The 22,642-nt window shown below is 47.7% G+C and overlaps 1 protein-coding gene across 4 annotated transcripts in view; it reads left to right on the top strand.

Annotated features, from left to right (window-relative positions):
• The window catches only part of LOC119964936 (pre-B-cell leukemia transcription factor 1-like), a 592,307-nt gene that overhangs the window by 469,221 nt on the left and 100,444 nt on the right, over positions 1 to 22,642 (top strand). For 3 of the 4 annotated variants that reach the window (XM_038795141.1, XM_038795139.1, XM_038795138.1), the window contains 2 exons: positions 9,747 to 9,882; positions 20,415 to 20,574. In XM_038795141.1, coding sequence (XP_038651069.1) covers positions 9,747 to 9,882; positions 20,415 to 20,574 — 296 coding nt within the window. The remainder of the gene's footprint in view (positions 1 to 9,746; positions 9,883 to 20,414; positions 20,575 to 22,642) is intronic. The other variant, XM_038795140.1, reaches the window with a different exon arrangement.

Here is a 22,642-nt window from a genome sequence, read left to right as displayed (position 1 = left end):
GGATCACCGAAAAGCCAGCCTGACCAGCGTCTTTAAGTCCTACACACTGGATTACCGGCAGGAACGCCCCAATGTCCACAAAAATGACAATATGTGGTTGGATTGCAATGGGAATCTCGCCAGAACAACCATGGGATGCTCACCAGTTTTCCCACCCGAGGTGACAGGAGAATTCTGCCAGAAGACTTATATAATGCAGGATTCTCCGTTCCGGAGTCTAAGTGCCCCCGCCAGCAGGAAAACCAGAGTGATTCCTGTTGGCGCTGGGAAGGGTGACTTAAAACTTAAAAATTTCCCATGATAAAGTGCAAATACGCTCATCTTTACCCTCATACCAATTAGACCTCTAACCTTGGCATACCTACAGTTTTTAAAAGGGTTCAGTGGTGCAGTTAAGAGCATTTCTCCTTTATTATTAGGAATATGTGTTTATGAGATAATGAGCGACTGTCTAAATGGTAGAGAGTTCAGATGAGCACATTTGAACTTCTTATGGGAAAACTTCAATTGTTACATACTGACTGTTTAATGGGTTTAAAGGCTGCAGATGGGGAGAGCAGCCAAAGAAGACCCATCCCAGGGAAGACCCCCACCCTGAGCCCCTCCAGCCCAGCACGAGCCCCCCTGACCCCCACCCCCCAGGCAGGACCTCTCTCGGTACTCCGGCAGCAATTTTTGGGAGAGTACTTGCCACCTTGCCATCGCCTTGGACTGAAAACCATCAGGTCCACGCTCCTCAATGCCTGCACCGATTCACACCAGAGGGACTCTCGGCTGGGGGTGCCAGAATATCCCACCCGGCTTGGGAAGGGTGCATCCTCCCTCCAATAACACGCAAAATAACTCCAGTGAGTCATTCACGGATGATTTGCGCTCTCCTCCTTGTTTCCCCTGCAGGTTTAAACCTTGCTACTGTGAAATGTTGTACAGAGAGCAGCTCGTCACAACCACTCTGGAGGTCCTGCAATGAAGGTGGATGTAGCTCTATCCAGGCTCTTGAAACACATCTTCAGCCTGTTGTTGGCTGGGATGATCACATATCTGGTGGCCATACAGCAAACCAATTGCATTGTTTGGCTTCATTAATTGGGTTTCCGCTGGGCGTTCCCAGCTAAGTTCGAAGTGGGCATCCTTTCCTCTCTTAAAAGCCACCCCATACGTCTGTTGGCAGACATCAGGGAACTTGACCTGTTGCAGGGGGATAAGAATGATGGAAGCTCTCTGGGAAAACTTGCACACATTTGCAGAAATAGCTTTTTTTGACTTTGCACAGTAGCTGCACATTGAACGAATGAAATCCTTCATTGCTCACAACTATCCCTGTTTGATCTGCCCAGATTGAAATGTGCGGTCAGTCTTTGGTGCCGCATGCCGGTGGGGAGGCAGCCGGCGATCTAAATCGAGTGCCCACTCATTCAATCTGTCACAATTTCTGCAAATGTTGGCACAATTGCCACTCCTGACAAACAAGGCCTTTGTCTGTTTCTGACTGCGAGGTTCCTGGATAGGGTTCCGGCAGAGCCTCGGCATCGCAGTCGAACAAGGTTGAGAGCGGTGGTTACTTTGACTGTCACTGGCAACGTGTGGGCACCAGGTCCAGCAGAGAACAAGCCTGCTTCAAAACGGCAGGCGGCTGCTTCAACCTGACGTGACAAATCTGAGCCTCCTGCGGGTACTGCTCTTCTGACATGCCGAGTCGACTCAACGTCTGCCTGGACATCCTGTGTGTGTTGGATAGTGCCACTTGTGAGCTGCGTGCCCCCGCCCCCACCAAACCCCTATCCCCCCTCAGTTCTAACCTGCTGGCTCACAACAGTAACTAAGAAAGTTTCTTACCCTGGGAAGACTGTGAAACCCTTGCCTTTCTGATAACCTCATGGAAACGAGTGGGAAATGCTGGATTCTCCGCCCGCCGCGCCACATTTCTGCCCCTACCCGCCGGCAGGATTCTCTGTTATGCTGGCCGGTCAATGGGGTTTACCATTGCGCTGCAACTCCATGCCGTTGGGAAACCCCCGAGTGCCGGCAAAATGGAGAATCATGCCGGCGGAGAATCCTGCCCACCTTGCTTTTTTTGGACAGAATAAACCCTGATTAACTTTATCTCTTAGCCTCTAATACACTGTTCGGGTAGCATTAAGAGAAACTGTAAGTGTGATACTTAATGGAATCTCCCAGTGCTGGTTCCAAGGCAAGAAACCTCAAGGACACTGGAGGAGTTCCCTGCAGTACCCTATGCCCTTGAAAAAGCATTTTGATATGAAAAAGACAACCTGAGGGAATTCTCAGTCTTAATTGAGTGACAGCAACAGCAACAATAGTAATTGAATTGCTTTCCATCCTTCTGCTCATCGACTGTTTGAACAATTACATTTGACCAGTCTGAGAGAGTGAGAATGCTACCTGGAAATCCGTTATCCATTAACTGATTGATCACTAGATCAAATAGACAGTGCTGGTCACTGTGACAATGGGAGTGACTTCTGACGGGTAAAATGGATAGCCATTTCCCCACCCATATCCAAACCAGGCTGCACATTGTTTCCTCAGATGTAGTTGAAAAAAAGACTCGCACTTATTTAGGACGCGATTCAACTGCCTCGTCGCGCCCAACTTAGTGTCAGGACGAGAATCTCATGAGACGTTGCGATCCGGATCTAGCCATCACTGGGCCTGATCCAGATCTGCATATTTAAATTTGCTGTGCGCCTCATTTAAATATATGTTCGCTGATTCACCTGGTGCCCAGGACCGGCCAACCTTGGGTGACCTTGCCAGGGCGTTGTTTAATACTGGTCCACACAAACGTGGACCAGTCGTAATGGTGCTTAGGGGGCCTCCCTCACCATTGGAGACCCCTGGGTGGGGCAGGGCAGGGTGGCACCCGGGCACCTTGGCACTGCCAAACTGGCACCCTGGCAATGCCACCCAGGCACTGCCAGGGTATGGGGTAGCACTGCCAGGCTTGCAGGGGCATTGGCAGGGTGCCAGGCTGTCAGTGCCAGGGCACCTGGGGGACAGATGGGCACTGCCAAGGATCGGGGGTCAGGCGGCTTCCCAGGTCCGGGGGTGGGGGGGGGTATAAGGTGGGTTCCCCGGAGCCTCCCCAAGGTTTGGGGGGTGATATTGGGCGGAGCCTGGAAGTCCCTCTAAGTGCAGCCTCAGTGGAGAGATTCTCCCCAAGGCCAAAACAGAAACAGCAATGTGCCTTTGAATGGCGAGATGTTTCCAACTGCTAGCGCTGAGTAACACGCCGTTAAATGTGTCGTTCAGCGGACTTTAACTCAAGTCTGCTGAATTGCGCCCTTAAAGTATTTTTTGCAGCCTCTGATCATCTCAAAGCACTTTACAGCCAATTAAGCACTTCTGAATCCCTCACTGTTGTAATGTAGGAAATGCGATAGCCATTTTGTGCACAGCAAGCTCCCAAAAATGACAATATGATAATGACCAGATGAATTATTTTTTGTGATGCTAATTGTGGGATAAATATTGATAGTGTGAACTCTCCTGCTCTTCTTCAAATAGTGCCATGTGATCTTTTACATCCACCAAGTGAGGCTTCAGTTTTGCCTCTGGTCTGACAGTGCAGCACTCCTGCAGAACTGCACTGAGGTGTCAGACCTGCTGCTTATGCTCGAACCCTGGAGTGGGAGTTGGACCCAGAATATTGTAATTCACAGTCAAGCATGCTCCTAACTGTGCTATGGCTGTTGGGAGTTGTCTATAGACCTCCGAATAGTTCCAGAGATGTAGAGGAAAGGATTGCAAAGATGATTCTCGACAGGAGCGAGAGTAACAGGGTAGTTGTTATGGGGGACTTTAACTTTCCAAATATTGACTGGAAATACTATAGTTCGAGTACTATAGATGGGTCAGTTTTTGTGCAGTGTGTGCAGGAGGGTTTTCTGACACAGTATGTAGACAGGCCAACAAGGGGTGAGGCCACATTGGATTTGGTACTGGGTAATGAACCCGGCCAGATGTTAGATTTAGATGTAGGTGAGCATTTTGGTGATAGTGATCACAATTCGGTTATGTTTACTTTAGCGATGGGCAGGGATAGGTATATACCGCAAGGCAAGAATTATAGCTGGGGGAAAGACAATTATGATGCTATTCGGCAAGATTTAGGATGTATAGGATGGGGAAGGAAACTGCAGGGGATGGGTACAATCGAAATGTGGAGCTTTTTCAAGGAACAGCTACTGCTTGTCCTTGATAAGTATGTACCTGTCAAGCAGGGAGGAAGTTGTCGAGCAAGGGAACCGTGGTTTACTAAGGAAGTTGAAGCACTTGTCAAGAGGAAGAAGAAGGCTTATGTTAGGATGAGATATGAAGGCTCAGTTAGGGCACTTGAGAGTTACAAGTTAGCCAGGAAGGACCTAAAGGGAGAGTTAAGAAGAGCGAGGAGAGGACACGAAAAGTCGTTGGCGGATAGGATCAAGGAAAACCCTAAGGCTTTCTATAGGTATATCAGGAACAAAAGAATGATGAGTAAGATTAGGGCCAATCAAGGATAGTAGTGGAAAGTTGTGTGTGGAATCAGAGGAGATAGGGGAAGCGTTAAATGGATATTTTTTGTCAGGAGAACGACAATGTTGTCGAGGAGAATACTCAGGTACAGTCGACCAGGCTAGATGGGATTGAGGTTCACAAGGATGAGGTGTTAGCAATTTTGGAAAGTGTAAAAATAGATAAGTCCCCTGGGCCAGATGGGATTTATCCTAGGATTCTCTGGGAAGCCAGGGAGGAAATTGCAGAGCCTTTGTCCTTGATCTTTATGTTGTCTTTGTTGACAGGAATAGTGCCGTAAGACTGGAGGATAGCAAATGTTGTCCCCTTGTTCAAGAAGGGGAGTAGAGACAACCCTGGTAATTATAGACCTGTGAGCCTTACTTCGGTTGTGGGTAAAATGTTGGAAAAGGTTATCAGAGATAGGGTTTATAATCATCGTGAAAAGAACAAGTTGATTAGCGATACTCAACACGGTTTTGTGAAAGGTAGGTCATGCCTCACAAACCTTACTGAGTTTTTTGAGAAGGTGACCAAACAGGTGGATGGGGGTAAAGCGGTTGATGTGGTATATATGGATTTCAGTAAGGCATTTGATAAGGTTCCCCACGGTAGGCTATTGCAGAAAATACGGAAGTATGGGATTGAAGATGATTTAGCGGTTTGGATCAGTAATTGGCTAGCTGAAAGAAGACAGAGGGTGGTGGTTGATGGCAAATGTTCATCCTGGAGTTCAGTTACTAGTGGTGTACCGATAAATGACCTGGAAGAGGGTGTAGAAGGATGGGTTAGTAAATTTGCAGATGACACGAAGGTCGGTGGTGTTGTGGATAGTGCTGAAGGATGTTATAGGATACAGAGGGACATAGATAAGCTGCAGAGCTGGGCTGAGAGGTGGCAGATGGAGTTTAATGCGGAAAAGTTGGAAGGAGTAACAGGAATGCAGAGTACTGGGCTAATGGCAAGATTCTTGGTAGTGTAGATGAACAGAGAGATCTCGGCATCCAGGTACATAAATCCCTGAAAGTTGCCACCCAGGTTAATAGGGCTGTTAAGAAGGCATATGGTGTGCTAGCCTTTATCAGTAGGGCATTCCTGTTACTCCTTCCAAAGTGAACCACCTCACACTATTCCGCATTAAACTCCATCAGCAGCATTCATCCTTTAGCATTCAGTTTTGAAGAGTGAATCAGGATAATTATAGTCCAGAGATCAAAAAGGGACCCTGTTCAGTTCTCAGTTACATAGAACATAGAACATACAGTGCAAAAGGAGGCCATTCGGCCCATCAAGTCTGCACCGACCCACTTAAGCCCTCACTTCCACTCTATCCCCGTAACCCAATAACCCCTCCCAACCTTTTTGGACACTAAGGGCAATTTAGCATGGCCAATCCACCTAACCTGCACATCTTTGGACTGTGGGAGGAAACTGGAGCACCCGGATGAAACACACGCAGACACGGGGAGAACGCGCAGACTCCGCACAGACAGTGACCCAGCGGGGAATCAAACCTGGGACCCTGGAGCTGTGAAGCCACAATGCTATCCACTTGTGCTACCGTGCTGCCCAGTTGGAAGGGAGTGGGAGGCACCTCGAACAGCAGCCTCCTTTTAACATCAGGGCCCTCCCTATTCTCCGCCCCCTCCGGCATCATCGTGTCACGCGCCGCACGCTGTTGGAATGGCTGCGGACTGTGTCCAGCGCTGCCACAGTCGGCCGTGAGCCGTGCTGCTGGCAGGGGGTGGCTTCCACGGGGGCTCAGGGGACTGGTGGGTGGTGCCAATGAGTGGCCAGGGAGGCAGTATTTGGCAGGTCAGGCCCACACACGGCCGGTGCCATGTTTCACGACACAACCGCTGCAGGTCATTGCCGTGCACATGCGTGGCCATGGACCCGGCTATTTACGTTGTGGGGGCCGGGAGTTTTACCTGCCGTCGCTGCTAGCCCCCCACCGGTCACAGGATTGATGAGAGTTCGCCGCTGATTTTGCCGTCGTAAAACACCACAGTTCCCACGCCAGCGTCAGCACTTAGCCTCAAAATCGGAGAATCCATCCCTGTATATTTTTCTTTCCCTTCACAATTGAATGCACCTCAAGTACCCTCCATTGATGCTAACTACAATATTTATTAGAGCTTCTCACTACATCAAAAGGCGCTAAGTAATTTCACTTCCTCTGTTTCTCAGCAGAAAGCACTTGGCTGCTTTTGAAGTGGTGAGGAGCAGTCAAACCCAATCAGAGCAGTGTTGAATGGAAAATCCACCCCAGTGTTTCTGACCTTTGCACCCATTGCCACCGAGAACACAGGACTACTGCATTTTTATAGTAGTTTTTGGCACAATGAATAGCAAACATGATCGCAGGTAGTAACTACAAACTGCACTAAGACAAATGATTGGACATATTTTTTCCCTCTTGCTGTTATTTGACAGAGGAATATTGGCTAGGATACCAGGAGAACTCTCTTGCTCTTCTTTGAATGGTGCATGCATTCGTCGGAACCATCAGAATAGGGAAAGAGGCCCTCAGTTTAATACCCATCTGAAGCAGCCACCTTTGTCAATGGAGCCTTCCCTTGCTACTGTCCTCAGAGTGTCACTCTGGGATTTGGGGTTCAACTAGCTAGGATGGGGCTTGAACCAGTGACTTGCTGACTCCGAGGTCGGCATGTTAGTGGCTGAGGCAGCAGTCAAGGCTGAGCTCTGAGCAGGTCATGGTAACCCTCGGAAACCTGGATGTGGCAATTCGAAGAGTGAACCAACATAGAGAACGTTAGGCTGTGCGACAGGTCATTCTGTCACCTCAAACAGAAACAAAGGGAATATCTTGCCCCTTCTTTCGAGATTGCTGGAGCTAATTCACACTCTCAGCACAGGAGGTGTGTATTCAGGAAGTTTCAGTCACAAAAACACCAGCTACTTTTGTAACCCTCTCATAAAGCAGAGTTACTTTGAGCACAGAACGGCGGTATTATACCAACACTTACCACTTTCAGTTTGCATTGTTTTGACAGTGCAAGTGATGAAGTTGTCAGTCTCAACTTCCCTTCCTGTCTCTCTGAGGTAATTCTGCTCATTCACAGCAGACCTATCTTGCTTTTACATTCACCCAATACTTTGCACTTATCAGGATAACATCTCATTTGCTATTCATCTTCTTGTCATCCCATTTGCCTCACACGTTGAACCGAGGTGCCGGAAGAATGTACTTGACTATTTATCTTGCATTGTTACATCACCACAACAACAGCAGTCTCCATGCATTTAGCGCTCTGAGGTAGTATTGGGCAGCACGGTAGCACAGTGGTTAGCACTGTTGCTTCACAGCTCCACGATCCCAAGTTCGATTCCCGGCTTGGGTCACTGCCTGTGCAGAATCTGCACGTTCTCCCTGTGTCTGCATGGTTTCCTCCGGGTGCTCCGGTTTCCTCCCACAAGTCCCAAAAGACGTGCTGCTAGGTAATTTGGACATTCTGAATTCTCCTTCTGTGTATCCGAACAGGCGCCGGAATGTGGCAACTCGGGAATTTTCACGTAACTTCATTGCAGTGTTAATGTAAGCCTACTTATGACACTAATAACGATTATTGTTAGTAGTAGTAGTCTCGAGCTGCATCAAAAGACCTTTGAATGACATTTGACACCGAGTCACATGAGGAAATACTTGGACAGGTGACCAAAAACTTGGTCAGGTGATCAAAAGCTTGGTCAATGAGGTAGCTTTGAATGTGTGTCTTCGAAGGAGAGAGTTGAAGATGTTTAGGGAGGGAGGGCCAGGACATAGGGCTTAGATAGCTGAAGCCCAACATTCCCTTGAACCTTTGTCTTGGAAAGCGCAAACGGTTATTCAAATGCACGACTCCTTTGAATTGTTATCGTGTGTCGCGTGGAAACAAATGGTCACATGGCCAAGCAACTTCAAGGGAACATTGTCAAAGGCATAGCCATGATGGTGGTGGAGGGACTGAAATTGAGAATGTTCCAGAGGCCAGAATTAGAGGAGCGCATCGATCTCGGAGGGTTGTGGGACTGGAGGAGCTGGTCACAGGAGGAGGGTGGGGGATGGTGGTTGGGGGGTTGGGGGGGGGGGGGGGTGCATGGAGGGATTGGAACACAAGGATGCAAATTTAAAATTGAAGCATTTCTTAACTGAGCATAAATGTTGATCAATGAGGGCAGGGATGATGCATGTACAGGATTTGGTATGAGTTACGTGCAGGCAGCAAAATTTGGATGATCCTGGAATAAGGAGGGTCATCTGGCATCTGACCTTTGATACTTATTGTGTTAACCTTTCCAGAATGTAAGGACACCAAGAGCAGGATTACTAAGACCCTTTTTTAATGCTTGAATGTTCCATATTGCTTCTCGGAGGGCAGGGCCAGTAGTTCATTATATTGTAACAAATTGATCACGGCTGTATGTGTAACTGAGACCTGCTGCGTCTACCTCGTCAAATCAAAACCCCTCAAATTCCCACACTGGTGTCAGCTGACTGGGAAAGTGCCGGCATTGAGCCAAAAGTACTGGAGATCGGTTGATGGGAGGGAAAATCAAAGAGCCATTACTGGCTCGCCATCGTCCGTCACAACGTGGGAGGAGGAATCTCGCTTTGATCCCATTTGTGGTGTCACTGGCAGCTGACTCGTGGAGTGTGGGGTGGGGTTTAATCTCCAAAATGCAGTGGGATTGGGAAGCTTTGAGGACCATCCCAGTGGGTCTCTGAAAGGGGAAAGAAGTAAGAGAGAACTGATGAGGGTTCCTATACAGTAATCCTTACCTGCTGGTCCATGCTACAATATGAGTGTGTGGGGGCCAGTATAGGATGGGCTCATTGGCTGTCCCCTGAATGGCCACTGTCATTCACCATCTCAAACCACCGACGTACTGAAGTGGTGTTGCCACCCACTAATTGTGGGTGGCGGGCGGGGAGATGAATACAGTGATAAATGTGAGTCTTTGAGGTAGAGGATGGAGGTGGCTCTGTTGGAGGGAGGTCTGGGGGATGGGGGTGGGTTAGGGGAATGCCTAACCAGATCAGAGCCAGTTTGGAGGTGGCTTGGCTGCACAGAGGCAGTACAATGGGGGTTTAAAGAGATTAGCCTTATGTTGTGGGAGTAAGGGGTGCAGGAGGGCAGGAACCAGTGATTTGAGAGATGTAGAACAGGGAAAAGTAGCAGCGTCGCTTCCCTGCTTGGCTTTCTTGGTTGAAATGTTTTTACTTTCAGGAGAAAAAGGCGCAACTTCAGCAAGCAGGCGACAGAGATCCTCAACGAGTATTTCTACTCCCACCTCAGCAACCCCTACCCCAGCGAGGAAGCCAAGGAAGAACTGGCAAAGAAATGTAGCATCACAGTGGCACAGGTAAGGGCAATTCCCTGGGTTAAAGGAGGAGAGGGAGGGGAATAACCCCAACAACAAGTTCAACCCCTCTAATAGTACCACAAAAGTTTAGAACAGCAACTTTGCACCTCAGTGTGAGGGTTGATCCAGTTAGTCCCAATAGAAGGTTGTGGGATGAAGACCACTCAAGCCATTTAAGGATATAATCTGGGGCTGACACTCCAGTGCAGCACTGAGAGAGTGTTGCACCGTTGAAGGGCCAGTTCTCAGATTGAGTCATTGAATTGTTCTGCCCTCTCGACTGCACGTGAATGATCCGGTGCAGCTGTCCCAAAGAAGAACAGGAGATTTCTTCCCAGTATCTTGAGGCGTGTGTATCCTTTGACCAACATCACCAGCTCACCATTTATCCTCTAGCTGTTTCTAGGATCTTGTTGTTTGCTGGCTGGCAACTGTTCTCCATTGAAACAGTGACTATACCCTTCAAAAACTGGAAAGGCCTTTGGGACATCCTGTGGTAATCGAAAATAGGACCATAGGAGCAGGCCATTCAACCCACCTGGCCTGTTCCATCATTCAGTTAGATCATGGCTGATCATCTACCTCAGCACCACGGTCCCGCACTATCCCCATATCCCCTGATGTCATGACTCTCCAGGAATCTATTGATCTCAGGCTTGAACATGCTCAATGATTGAACTTCCACAGCCCTCTGAGGTAGAGACTTCCAAAGATTCACCACCCTCGGTATGAAGAAATTCCTCCTCACCTCAGTTCTAAATGACCTACCCCTTATTTGTGCCCGCTGGTTCGAGACTCACCAGCCTTTGGGAAAACACCCGGGCATGATCCAACCGTTAAAAATCTATGTCTGGTTTTGGACGCCTTTAGCGGGGTGTTTCTCGGTGGCCATAGTGCCAAGAAGCACCTCGCTATTCAATGGCACCTTGATATTGTTTTTGCCCTCGAGAGGATTCTCTCTGCCGAAGCTGCACTTATGTCATTTACAGCTGGCGAGCCCAGCAGGAAGGTCTGCTCACAGATCGGGACGCCGTCTTGTCTGGCTGTCCTCATACCCCCCCCCCCCCCCCTCCCGCACCCTTTCAGCCCTCCACTCGAATTTGGACCCCACCTCCTCCCCCAGGAACCTGGGTGCATGGTATTGCAAATCCCATGAAAGGCCTATCGTGAGATTTAACAACCTCGTCCCTGTCATGATATGCAAACATGCAACCAATGAACACTCAGAATAGGACACAACCAATGGGCAGTCAGGACACTCAGAGGCGGCATCACCACAAGGGGGCATGGCATAAACACTATAATAGGGATGAGGCACTCACACCCTGCCTCTTTCCACAGACAGACATCTAGAGAGTTAGACAGGGTTGATCAGCAGCATCACACCCCAGCACGTGGCTTAGAGCAAGCTGGTACAGTTAGACTGAGTTACAACAGTTAGATTAGCAGAGAGTCAAACTCATTTGAGAACTGTGTTAATAGTTCAATAAACACGTTGAACACATTTCCGAGTCTGGAGCATCCTTTAGTTAAGGCTGCATCAAGTAGCAGCCTGTGTTATCCGAAGCAGCATAACACAACAGTCCCGATGCTGAATTGAGCCCCCTCTTGTGGCAACCTATTTTATACAGAGCCTCCTGTGCCACTGTGGGTAATGGAGAGGCTACATCAATTTGGGAGGAGATCCCATTGTTAGTTGTGATGAAGGTGCATTATAAACTTCACACCAGGCACTGAAGTACATGGGGCTAGATTCTCCACACACCAACGCTGAAACGCGTTCAGCGATGGGGCGGAGAATCCAGTTTCCCGCATGTAATCGGGACGGGCGCCGGTTCAGCAATTCTCCACCCCCCTGAAAAGCGAAGTAGTTGGGGAGTACGCTGCGCAGAGTATCCACCACCTAAGGCCATTGCCAGAGGCCCACCCCGCCATTCTCCGTCCCCGACCGGCCGAATTCCCGACGGCGTATTTCCAAAGTGGTCCCAGCAGTTAGGCGGGCCGATCAGAGGGCAGGGGGGGCCTCATACGGGATTGGGCCTTTATTGTGCGAGCGGTCCGGGTCGGGCACACGGCCGATTGGGGACACTATTTCTGCTGTCCAGGTCCGAGGTCTGAGTCGGCCATGGAGCACGGCGTGGCCGCTGGAGGCTGCTGCCATGTGCATGCGCGGCCTCTGACCAGGAAGTGTGGGGGGGGCGTATTGGCAGCTGGAGCTGCGAGTTCCACCCCAGCTGCCTCCTCCCCTCTGCAAGGCTGTGAATCTGTGGCCTTTTGACACCAGTTTTCCTGGCGTAAATGTTTTCACGACGGTGTGGGGACATAGTCCCTGAAACGGAGAATCCAGCCCAGACACTCAGACAGTCTCAGTGAAGAGTTATTGTCCTACATTGACACCCTCTCTTCATCTTCCTTTAAAAGAGAACTTCCCATTCATAAGGACCTTTCAAAACTTCAAGATGTCTGAATTGACTTTACGGCAAATGAACGGCTGTTGACATGTCACCACTGATGCTCGTTGATAAATGCGGTGACCAATTGTGTCCAGAAAGCTCCCACCAGCAGGAATTGAGATAAACATCCATTTCTTTCTCAAACAAAATCAGAAAATGCCGGATAATCTCAGCAGGTCTGCCAGCACCTGTGGAGAGAAAAGGAAGCTGACGCTTCGAGTCTGGATGACTCTTTGTCAAAGCTGAAGAGAGCTGGAAATAGGGTCAGATTTATAGTTTTGTCCGGGGTGGGGGGGCATTGCATCAGCAATAGAAAAGAGTATCCATTGCAAACCCACTGACTCCCACAGCTACCTCAACCAGACCCCACAACCTGTCAGGATTCCATCGCATTCTCCCAGTTCCTTCGCCTCCGTCGCATCTGTTCCAATGATGCCACTTTCCAAAAGGGTGCTGCTGAAATATCTTTCATCCTTCCTTAATCGTGGTTTTCCATTCATTGTGGTCAACTGTGTCTGACCCGTCTCCCTCACCTCTATCTTCACCCCATCTCCTCCTTCCCAGAACCAGGGTAGGGTCCCCCTTGTCCTTACTTTTCACCCCACCAGCCTTTTCATTCAAGGAATCATCCTCCGCCAGTTCCGCCAACTCCAGCATGATTCGACCACCAAACACATCGTCCCCTCACTCCCCCTGCCAGCATTTCACAAAGACCGTTCCCTCTGGAATACCCTGGTCCACTCCTCCATCAACCCCAACACCTCACCCTCTTCCCACGGCACCTTCCTATGCAATTGCAGAAGGCGTAACACCTGCCCCTTTTCCCCCCCCTGCTCACCATCCCAGGGCCCAAACACCGTTTTTAAGTGAGGCAGCGCTTCACGTACACCTCTCAATCTCATCTATTGCATTGACTGTTCCCACGCGGTCTGCTCTACATTGGAGAGACTAAACACAGACTGGGTGACCACTTTGCAGTACACCTTCTGTCCGCCTGCAAGCAGGACCCAGACCTTCCTGTTGCTGCCATTTCAACTCACCGTCCTGCTCCTATGCCCACATGTCTGTCCTTGGCCGGCTGCAATGTTCCAGTGAAGCCCCACGCAAACTGGAGGAACAGCACCTCATCTTCCAATTAGGCACGTTGCTGCCTTCCGTACTTAACATTGAGTTCAGCAACTTCAGACTGTGAACTCTCTCCTCCACCTTCATCCCAGTTGTACTTCCATCAATTTACTTTAATCTCTTCCATTGATCAGTTTTCCCTCCCACGCCAGCTGTTCCCTGGTCCTAGTTGCTCTTTGACATGCTGCTCATCTGTGTTCTGCCATTCACACATTCTAATCTCTTTATGTGCCACTACCTGCACCTTCTTAGCCTTAATCAACTCCATTTAAATTCCTTTTGTCTTTCTTTCCACAACATCTTTGTCTACCTCCACCTATTGCTGTCCAGCCCCCTGTCCAGCCCCACTGCCCCACAACTCCCACCCCCAAAAACAACAGTATAAATCTTTCCCAATTTCCAGTTCTCTCCAGCTTTGACACATGATTGTCCTGACTCGAAACGTCAGCTCCCTTCTCTCTGCACAGAGGCTGTCTGAGATTGTTCAGAATTTTCTGGTTTTGTTTCAGTTTCCTGCATTCACAATAATTTTCCTTTATCAGCCAGCTCTTTCTGTTCCTCAAGGTGCTGAGCAAGGTATGAATGTTGGCCAGGCCTCATCTCTGTCTCTCCGAGCCAGCTCTATCTGCACTGCTATTATTCCAAGGCCTCACTCACTGAGGACCTGGCCACGTTTGCGACTGTCATCAAAGCCACCAGCAGAAGTTGATTAGAATGGCTGGGGATTTTGAGGGTCTCTTCATTTGTAGAACACAAAGGGCGGGATTCTCCGTCCACAATGGACATCTCCATTGTCCGCGTCTCACCCGTGTCGTTCTTGCGTCAGACAGGGTGGAAGAATCCAGCCTATAGTCTCTTGTGGCAGTAGTTGATTTCGAACAATCGAACTTAGAAAAGTTAGGGTGCAAAAAGAGGGCATTCAGTCCGTTGTGTCTGCAATGGCCGAAAGAGAAAAAACAAAGTAGCCGCTCATTTTATTCCAACTTTCTAGCAGCCCAGCAGATGCAGATCCAGGTACCTTTTAAATGAGTTGAGCATTTCAGCCTCAACCACCACCTTAGGCAGTGAATTCCAGACACCCACCACCCTCCAGGTGAAAAAGGTTTTCTCTCTAAACCTCACCTTAAATCTATACCCCCAGGTAATTGACCCCTCAGCGTGGGGAAACAAGTCTTTCCTATCATAACTTTGTGCAGCCCAGCCTATCCAAACACTCCTCATAGCCGCAATTTTTAAACAATGGAATTATGTCCTTCCAGTAATGCGGTGACCAGAACTGTACACAAAACTCCCGCTGTGACTTAATCAGTATTTATACAGTTCCATCATTGCATCTGATGAGCCATCAATTGCATGAGAGACGAGTTGCTATACAAAAGTTAGGCTTTAATAAGCTAGAACTTAGCCCTGCGGTTGTCTACAATAAAATGGACGACCACCGGGCGTTTCGACTATTTATACCTCGGTAAGGAGGCGTGGTTAACTCAGCCTCTCGACCAATCGGAGAGCTGTCACATGACTGGCCTCAACCAATCGGTCGAGAGGCACATGACCGACCAGGGCCAATGGTAAGCCGGTGTTCTGCCCCAATGGCAGACAGCTATGCAAATCATATCACCACAGCATCACTGCTTTTATATTCAATACCTCGCCCAATAAATGAAAGCATTTCATATGCTTTCCAGACCACCTGTCTTGCCACCGTCAAGGGGAGGCAGTGGCGTAGTGATATTATCACAGGACTAGTAATCCAGTGACCCAAAGTCACTGAGTTCAAATCCCGCCACGGCAGATGCTGACATTTGAATTCAATAAAAACGTCTGAAAGGTGAGCATGAAACCATTGTTGGTTGTCATAAAAAAACAATCTGGTTCACTGTCCTTGAGGGAAGGAAAACTGTCATCTTTACCTGGTCTGGCCTAAATGTGACTCCAGATCCATAGCAATGTGGTTGACAATTAAATACCCTTAAGGATGGGCCCAGCCAGTGACATGCAGATCCCATAAAAAATTTTAAAAAGAACTTGTGGACATGCACTCTAAGGTCTCTGATTTCCTCAATCCCTCTCACTACCGTCCCATTTTTTGAATGTTCGCTATCTTTATTTTTCTTTGCTCTACCCAAATGAATTACCTCGGATTGAATTCCGTAGGGAAATTTCCGGATTGAATTCCGTAGGACAATTTAGATAAATGGCAGAGCGTGCCTCCTCAGGCTCAATAACTTCATCCCCAACCCTTCTTCCTGATGCATTGTGAAAACCCACCAATCATAATCACAGATGGGATCAGGGTCTGTACACAGAGCAGTGTTCAGCTTTTGACGGATTAGACCTCTCCGGTCAGTGGCTCAGCTATATGGCTATGGTCCAGAGTGTGCCTGAACCTCCAGTGGTAGCAATTCTTGTTTCTCAGTCACGTCAAAACTCCAGGAATCGAGGGTGTGCCCCTTTCAGCTGCTCAGACCTCCGCTTTCCGCATTGTGACCTCTGTCCATGATTTCGAAAAAATTAATTTGTGGGATGTGGATGTTGCTGGCTAGGCCAGCATTTATTGTCCTTTCCTAATTAATAATCACTTATTGTCACAAGTAGGCTTCAATTAAGTTACTGTGAAAAGCCCCTAGTCGCCACATTCCGGCGCCTGTTTGGGGAGGCCAGTACGGGAATTGAACCGCGCTGCTGGTCTTGCTCTGCATTACAAGCCAGCTGTTTAGCCCACTGTAATAAACCAGCCGTTGCTGGCACACACAAGAGTCCTGGGTTGCCGGGTAGATGCCAGCGTTGTAGCTGTACTCAAAGAAGCTAGAACAAAAGTTCAGTAGCTAAACTTCCCCACATCAATATTGCATTCTATGTGTCTTGGCCATCAGTCTCAATTTGCTTCACTGTGTTAGTGGTTTTGCTGCAATCCTCTATTAAGATCATTGATATGTGTTCGGACATAAACCCTAACCTCTGCCAAAGTGAAGGTGCAAGTGGTGACAAAGTGAACATGTCAACAAAGGTTAAGAGAGCTATAATTTCCCCTAATGGTGAGACGTGGAGACACTTCCTTGGGAGAGATATGTCCATTTAGTAGATCTTGTGATTAAATCTACTACCTGGTACTAATCCCCTCTGAAGTTCTGTGTTCAGTTCTGGGTCCCTCACCTTAGGAAGAGTACGTCGGCCTTGGATAAGGATGCAGCATAGAATCAGCAGAATAATACTCAGGTAAATGGTTAAATTACATGGACAGGTAATATAGGCTTGTATTCCCCTGAGTATTGAAGATTGAAAGGTTATCCAGTTGGGAGTATGTAAGATGTTCAAAGAATTCAATGGGGTAGATTGAGACAAACCATGTCCTGTGGTGTAGGAGTCAAAAACAAGTGCACAAAACCTTAAAATTAGAGCGAGGCTGTTCAGTGGTGATGCCAGCAAGCACTTCCTCACATAAGGGATAATGGAAATCCAGAATTCTCTCCTTCAAAAGGTTCTTGAGGCTGGGAAGGTTCAATTGAAAATTTCAAAACAGAAATTTAAAGATTGTTTAAATAAAAGCAAATTACTGCGGATGCTGGAATCTGAATCCAAAAGAGAAAATGCTGGAAAATCTCAGCAGGCCTGCCAGCATCTGTAGGGAGACAAAAGAGCTAATGTTTTGAGTCCAGATGACCCTTTGTCAAAGCTAAAAGACAGAGAAAGTGGGAAATATTTATACTGTGGAGTGAGAATGAAAGATGAGTCATAGCCACAGAAACCCAGCGAAACCCGGTGTTAATGGCCACAGAAACCAAGGGAAAGAGTGCTAATGGCAGTCCCCAGGGAGAATAAAAGGTGTGAAAGGTCAAACAGCAGAGAAACCAACAGAGGGTAAACTGTGACAGATGTAGATGTGCGGGGAGGGGAACGGGGAAGCAAAGGGGAGAAAGGGTCAGGAAAGGCAGATAAGATGGGGGGGGGGGTAAATATATATAAAGAAAGACAAGAGAAAAAGAAATGGCAAAAGACAGTTAAAATGATGTGGGATTGAAACAAATGGGTCGAGGTGGGGGTAGAGCTAATCATCTGAAGTTATTGAATTCGATGTTTTTTTTAATATAAATTTAGAGTACCCAATCAATTTTTTCCAATTAAGGGGCAATTTAGCGTGGCCAATCCACCTGGCCTGCACATCTTTGAGTTGTGGGGGCGAAACCCACTTAAACACAGGGAGAATGTGCAAACACCACACGGACAGTGACCCAGAGCCGGGAACGAACCTGGGACCGCGGCGCCGTGAGGCAACAGGGCTAGTCCACTGCGCCACCGTGCTGCCCTTAGTTCGATGTTGAGACCGGAAGGCTGCAGCGTGCCTAACCGGAAGATGAGATTTTGTTCCTCCAGTTTGAGTTGAGCTTCACTGGAACATTGCAGCAGGCCAAGGACAGACATCTGGGCATAGGAGCAGGGCCTTGTGTTAAAATGGGAAATAATGGGATGGTCAGGGTCCTGAATGCTCACTGACCGAAGGTGCTCAGCGAAGCGATCACCCAGTCTGCGTTTGGTCTCTCCGATATAGAGGGGACCACATTGGGAGCAGCGAATGCAGTGGACCAAATTGAAAGAGGTGCAAGTGAAACGCTGCTTAACCTGGAATGAGTGTTTTGGGCCTGGAATGTTAAGCATGGACGGGAATCTAAACACGAAGCTGCCGGAAGTACGGGAGGAGGTGGTGAAAATTGACAGATTTTTGTTTGGTCAGGGTATTAAGAGTTGAGAAACCAAGGTGTAAAGGTACAAGTGGTGAGCAATGGTTAGCAATGATCTTATTTAATAGCAGAATAGGCTGAATTACCTGCTAGACCTTTCCATCACCAAGTATGGACCTGTGCAGCAAGCTCATAAACAGCTGTGGCACCAAGACAATTTGTCTTACCTGATATCCGAGTGTTTCCAAGGTTTTCACACAGAGGGTGCTGAGTGCCTGGAACTTGCTGCCAGGAGAGGTGGTGGAAGAAGGTCGTGAAATTTAAGAGGCATCTTGACAAATACATGAATAGGATGGGAGTAGAGGGATGCAGACCCCAGAAGTACAGAAGGTTTTAGTTTAGACGGGCATTATGATCGGCACAGGCTTGGAGGGCCGAAGGGCCTGTTCCTGTCTTGTACTGTTCTTTGCTCTGTGTTTGCCATTACAACCTTTCGAAAATTTGTTCATGGGATGAGGGTGTCATTAGCTGGGCCAGCATTTATCGCCCATCCCCAACTGCCTCCATTTCATAGGACACTTTAAAGAGTCAACCACATTGCTGTTGGGGTGGGGGGGGGGGGGGCTGGTGCAGTTCTCAAGTCACTCCAGGTAAGGACGGCAAGTTTATGACAATCAACAATGGCTTTAGACTTAAAATTCCAGATTGTTTATTGAATTCAAATTTCGCCATCTGCCATGGTGGGATTTGAACCTCAATCCCCAAATTTTGCCCTTGGTCTCTGGATTACTACTCTGGGAGACAATACCGCTGTGTCACCACCTCCTCCCGTACTTCTGGTAGCTTCGTGTTTAGATTCCCGTCTGCAAGCTCAGGTTATTCCTGAATTTAAAAATATACTCCAATATATTCCAGTTAATCACCTTCTCTGATTCTGATTAACTTCAATGACTCAATAATATATCGTAGTTCAAATAGTGAGCACCTTGTGACTTGCTGAAGTTCCTCCCGGGCAGCAAGCAGCAAATATGAAAGAAAGAATTTGCATTTATATAGTGCTTTCCGTTACCTCAGGACACCTCAAAGTACCTTACAGCCAATGACGTGCTTTTGAAGTACAGAACTTGAACATTGCTGAAAAGAGAGACATGTTACTGAAGCTTTTCATCCCACACTCATCAAGAATAACAAATTTCAAGCAATCGCAACAATATATATACTAAAGAAGAATCGGGTGCTGATTGGTTGGGAAGTTGAGATTCATTGATCGAGATATTGGCATGGAGAGAGGAACGAGGAACTATAGGTTCCCCAAGCACCTGGGCAATTCAAAAAGGTGCAAGGCTTGAACACATTCCTTGTGTTTGCACAAAACGGGGCCATGTGTATGAATTGCATGTTGTTTCTAGCAAGTGTAGTAAGCCACTACTTGCCAACCATTCAGCACTGTATTCTTCTGTTCTCGTGTTTGTCCTGATTAATGCAGGATGAAAAACTTCAACAAAATCTCTCCCTTTTCAGTGATACCTTTGGAGTGTAGCCACTGATTTAACATAGGAAATGGTGCAGACAATTGGACCACAGCACACTCTTCCAAACCGCAATGTGGTAATGAGCAGATAACGTTTTCATGATGTTGATTGAGGGATAAATGCTGGCCAGAACCTCATGGTCTTCCTTGACATAATAAGACAATTGAGCAATGGGATTGTACAGTAAACTGTTGCCAGAGCTCCATTACAATCCTTCACATTCATAATGAACCTACTCAGACGTACAGTGAGATGATAAATACCGACCAGGATAGACCATTGCTGTAAGACCCTCAATGATCCTCTACCTTAGTTCCTGGGCCCCATCAAATAAGTTCCCTCCAGCTCATTTTGAGAGCCCGTACCTCGTTGTCCATTTGAAATAGTTCCCAAATTGCAGTTGTATGGACATTGCGACTAAAATATTATGAGAAATAGTCATTGAAGCTAGGCTTCCAGAAGAGTTTTGTTCTGTTCAAGGACCAGCTTTATGTGGCAGTTGGGCCGTCATTTGTGAAACAGTCCCAAATCAAACAATCTGATCCACCCAATAGCATGCTCAGCTGAATAGACCATATATCAAAAGCAAATAATGAGATGCAAAAGCCTCGATGTTGTACTGCCATGTTAAAAACTAACTAGCCTCAGTGAATGGCACACCCTGAACGTCGGCTTGTCTACTTACCACCGCACACTGATGGCTTTTCCTTTTTTTGTTTCTTTCTCAATCCCTCTCCCCCTGGCAGGTATCAAACTGGTTTGGTAACAAGCGAATCCGGTACAAGAAAAACATAGGCAAGTTCCAGGAGGAGGCAAATCTGTATGCCGCCAAAACAGCGGTAACTGCGACAAACGCGACAGCTCATGGAAGCCAAGCCAACTCCCCGTCCACTCCCAACTCCACTGGTGAGTGTTTATGGGCCACTTTGCACAGCCAGGCACTAATCAGATCTCCCAATTTGAACAACTCTTCAAGGACATCTCCACCCCGTCTCATTGCGATGATGGAGAAGCTGAAAGGTCAATTGTCATTGTAGGATGCCTCATAATTCTTCCTGAGGCCAGCCAAGAAAACATTGCGCCAAGCAGTTTTGCCCTACAGTAGTCATGGTTCATGGTTGGGCGTGAGTGACTGTGGTCCATTAGATTTTGGTCGTCATCAGCATGCAATTATCTTCTCTGATAGATAGTAGGGGCTTGGCATATTCAATTCCAAAGATGAGAAGCTAATAGTGTATCATGAGACTGGATCAATCGGTTGCACATTCTCACACCAGTAGGTGTTTCATTAAACCCGATAGAAATCACTACAATGTTAAGTGACCTTTCAGCTTGTGCACAGTTGTAATTTGGTAGTTGGCATTTAAATTAAATAGTATCTGGGTATGGATTAATAAGCCTGCATGATATTAGAACTGGAGGTGGGAGGAGAGGTGTGTGGGCCCAGGGTCATAGATTCCCCCTGCACAGCTATCAAACCTTGCGCTGCTTTCTCAGCCATTGGTTAGCAGTTCCTGAAATTAGACCCAATAACTACATTACCCTGCTGTTCATCTGCACATTGAGCATTGCCCCATCTGATAACCACTTGCTGGTCTGGCTTCAACGAGGCTTCATGAACAGGATTCAGGGAGTCTCCAATGAGACAGGGAGGCCTCTGCAATCTCTTCAATCTCTCGAGGTGACAGAGGAACAGAAGAAAAGCATTTTCTCAATCTCATCGCAAGAAAGACCTGCATTGATGGAGCACCTCTCTGTGATTTTCATAGTTTGAGGACTGGTGGTTTAGTGGTAGCACCATTAACAACCATTCTGCGCACAGCAAAACCCGCCCTCAAATACTGAAGAGATGGATAACCAGTTTCTTTGCTTTTGATGCTGGGGCATGTCGTGCTCCATGTTCTTTCAAAATGGCATCTCCAACATCTCCCGGCATCACCTCAGTTCAACTCCTCATCAATAGGAAGGTTCTGCAGACAACGCAATTGTCCCTCAGAGCTCATTCGAACTTTAATCTTGACTACGAGTTTTGAAGCAGGAACCCATAAGCTTCATTCATCATTATTATCTCTCCTCAGTCCATTGATCATGCTACTGTGCCGTCTGCATCCTCAGTTTCTTTGCCAGGCAGTGCTTCTTTAACAGAGTTATCGCTTTGTTTATTGTCTTCAACAACCACTGGTGCTCCTGATAAGGATGTTCAGTGGCTGGTTTAGCACAGGGCTAAAAAGCTGGCTTTTAAAGTAGACCAAGGCAGGCCAGCAGCACGGTTCAATTCCCATGCCAGCTTCCCGAAACAGGTGCCGGAATGTGGCGACTAGGGGCTTTTCACAGTAACTTCATTTGAAGCCTACTTGTGACAATAAGCGATTTTCATTTTCATTTCCTGCCATCCACTGTGACACCTACATCCACAAGGACTACAACACAGAACCTCTGATCAACCAGCTTTGAGAAGTCACATGTCCACATTTCCCTTGCCTTACTCACCATCAGAATAATGCATACAGGAAGGCATAGACAGGTTGGTCAGATGGGCAGATCAGTGCAAGCTGGAATTTAACCCTGAAAAGCGCGAGGTGATGCACGTTGGAAGGAGTAACACGACAAGGGAGTACCCAATGAATGGCAGGACACAAGGAAGCTCAGAGGAAACAGAGGGATCTTGGAGTGCTTTTCCACAGATCACTGAAAGCAGCAGGACAGGTTATCAGGTAGTTAAGAAGGCATATGGGACACTAGCCGCTACCAGTCGTGACATAGATTAGAGGAGCAGGGAAGTTATGTTGGAGTTGAAGAGGGTTTTGGTTAGGCCACAGTTGGAGTACTGTGTGCAGTTCTGGTCACCTCACTATAGGAAGGGTGTGATTGCACTGGAGAGGTGCAAAGGAGGTTCACCAGGATGTTGCCTGGGATGGAGCACTTGAACTATAAAGAGAGGCTAGATAGGTTTGGGTTGTTTTCTTTCAGAGCA

The sequence above is a fragment of the Scyliorhinus canicula genome, chromosome 4 (assembly GCF_902713615.1).
Source record: "Scyliorhinus canicula chromosome 4, sScyCan1.1, whole genome shotgun sequence".
Classification (NCBI taxonomy): domain Eukaryota; kingdom Metazoa; phylum Chordata; class Chondrichthyes; order Carcharhiniformes; family Scyliorhinidae; genus Scyliorhinus; species Scyliorhinus canicula.
This window is presented reverse-complemented; position numbering and strand designations above follow the sequence as displayed.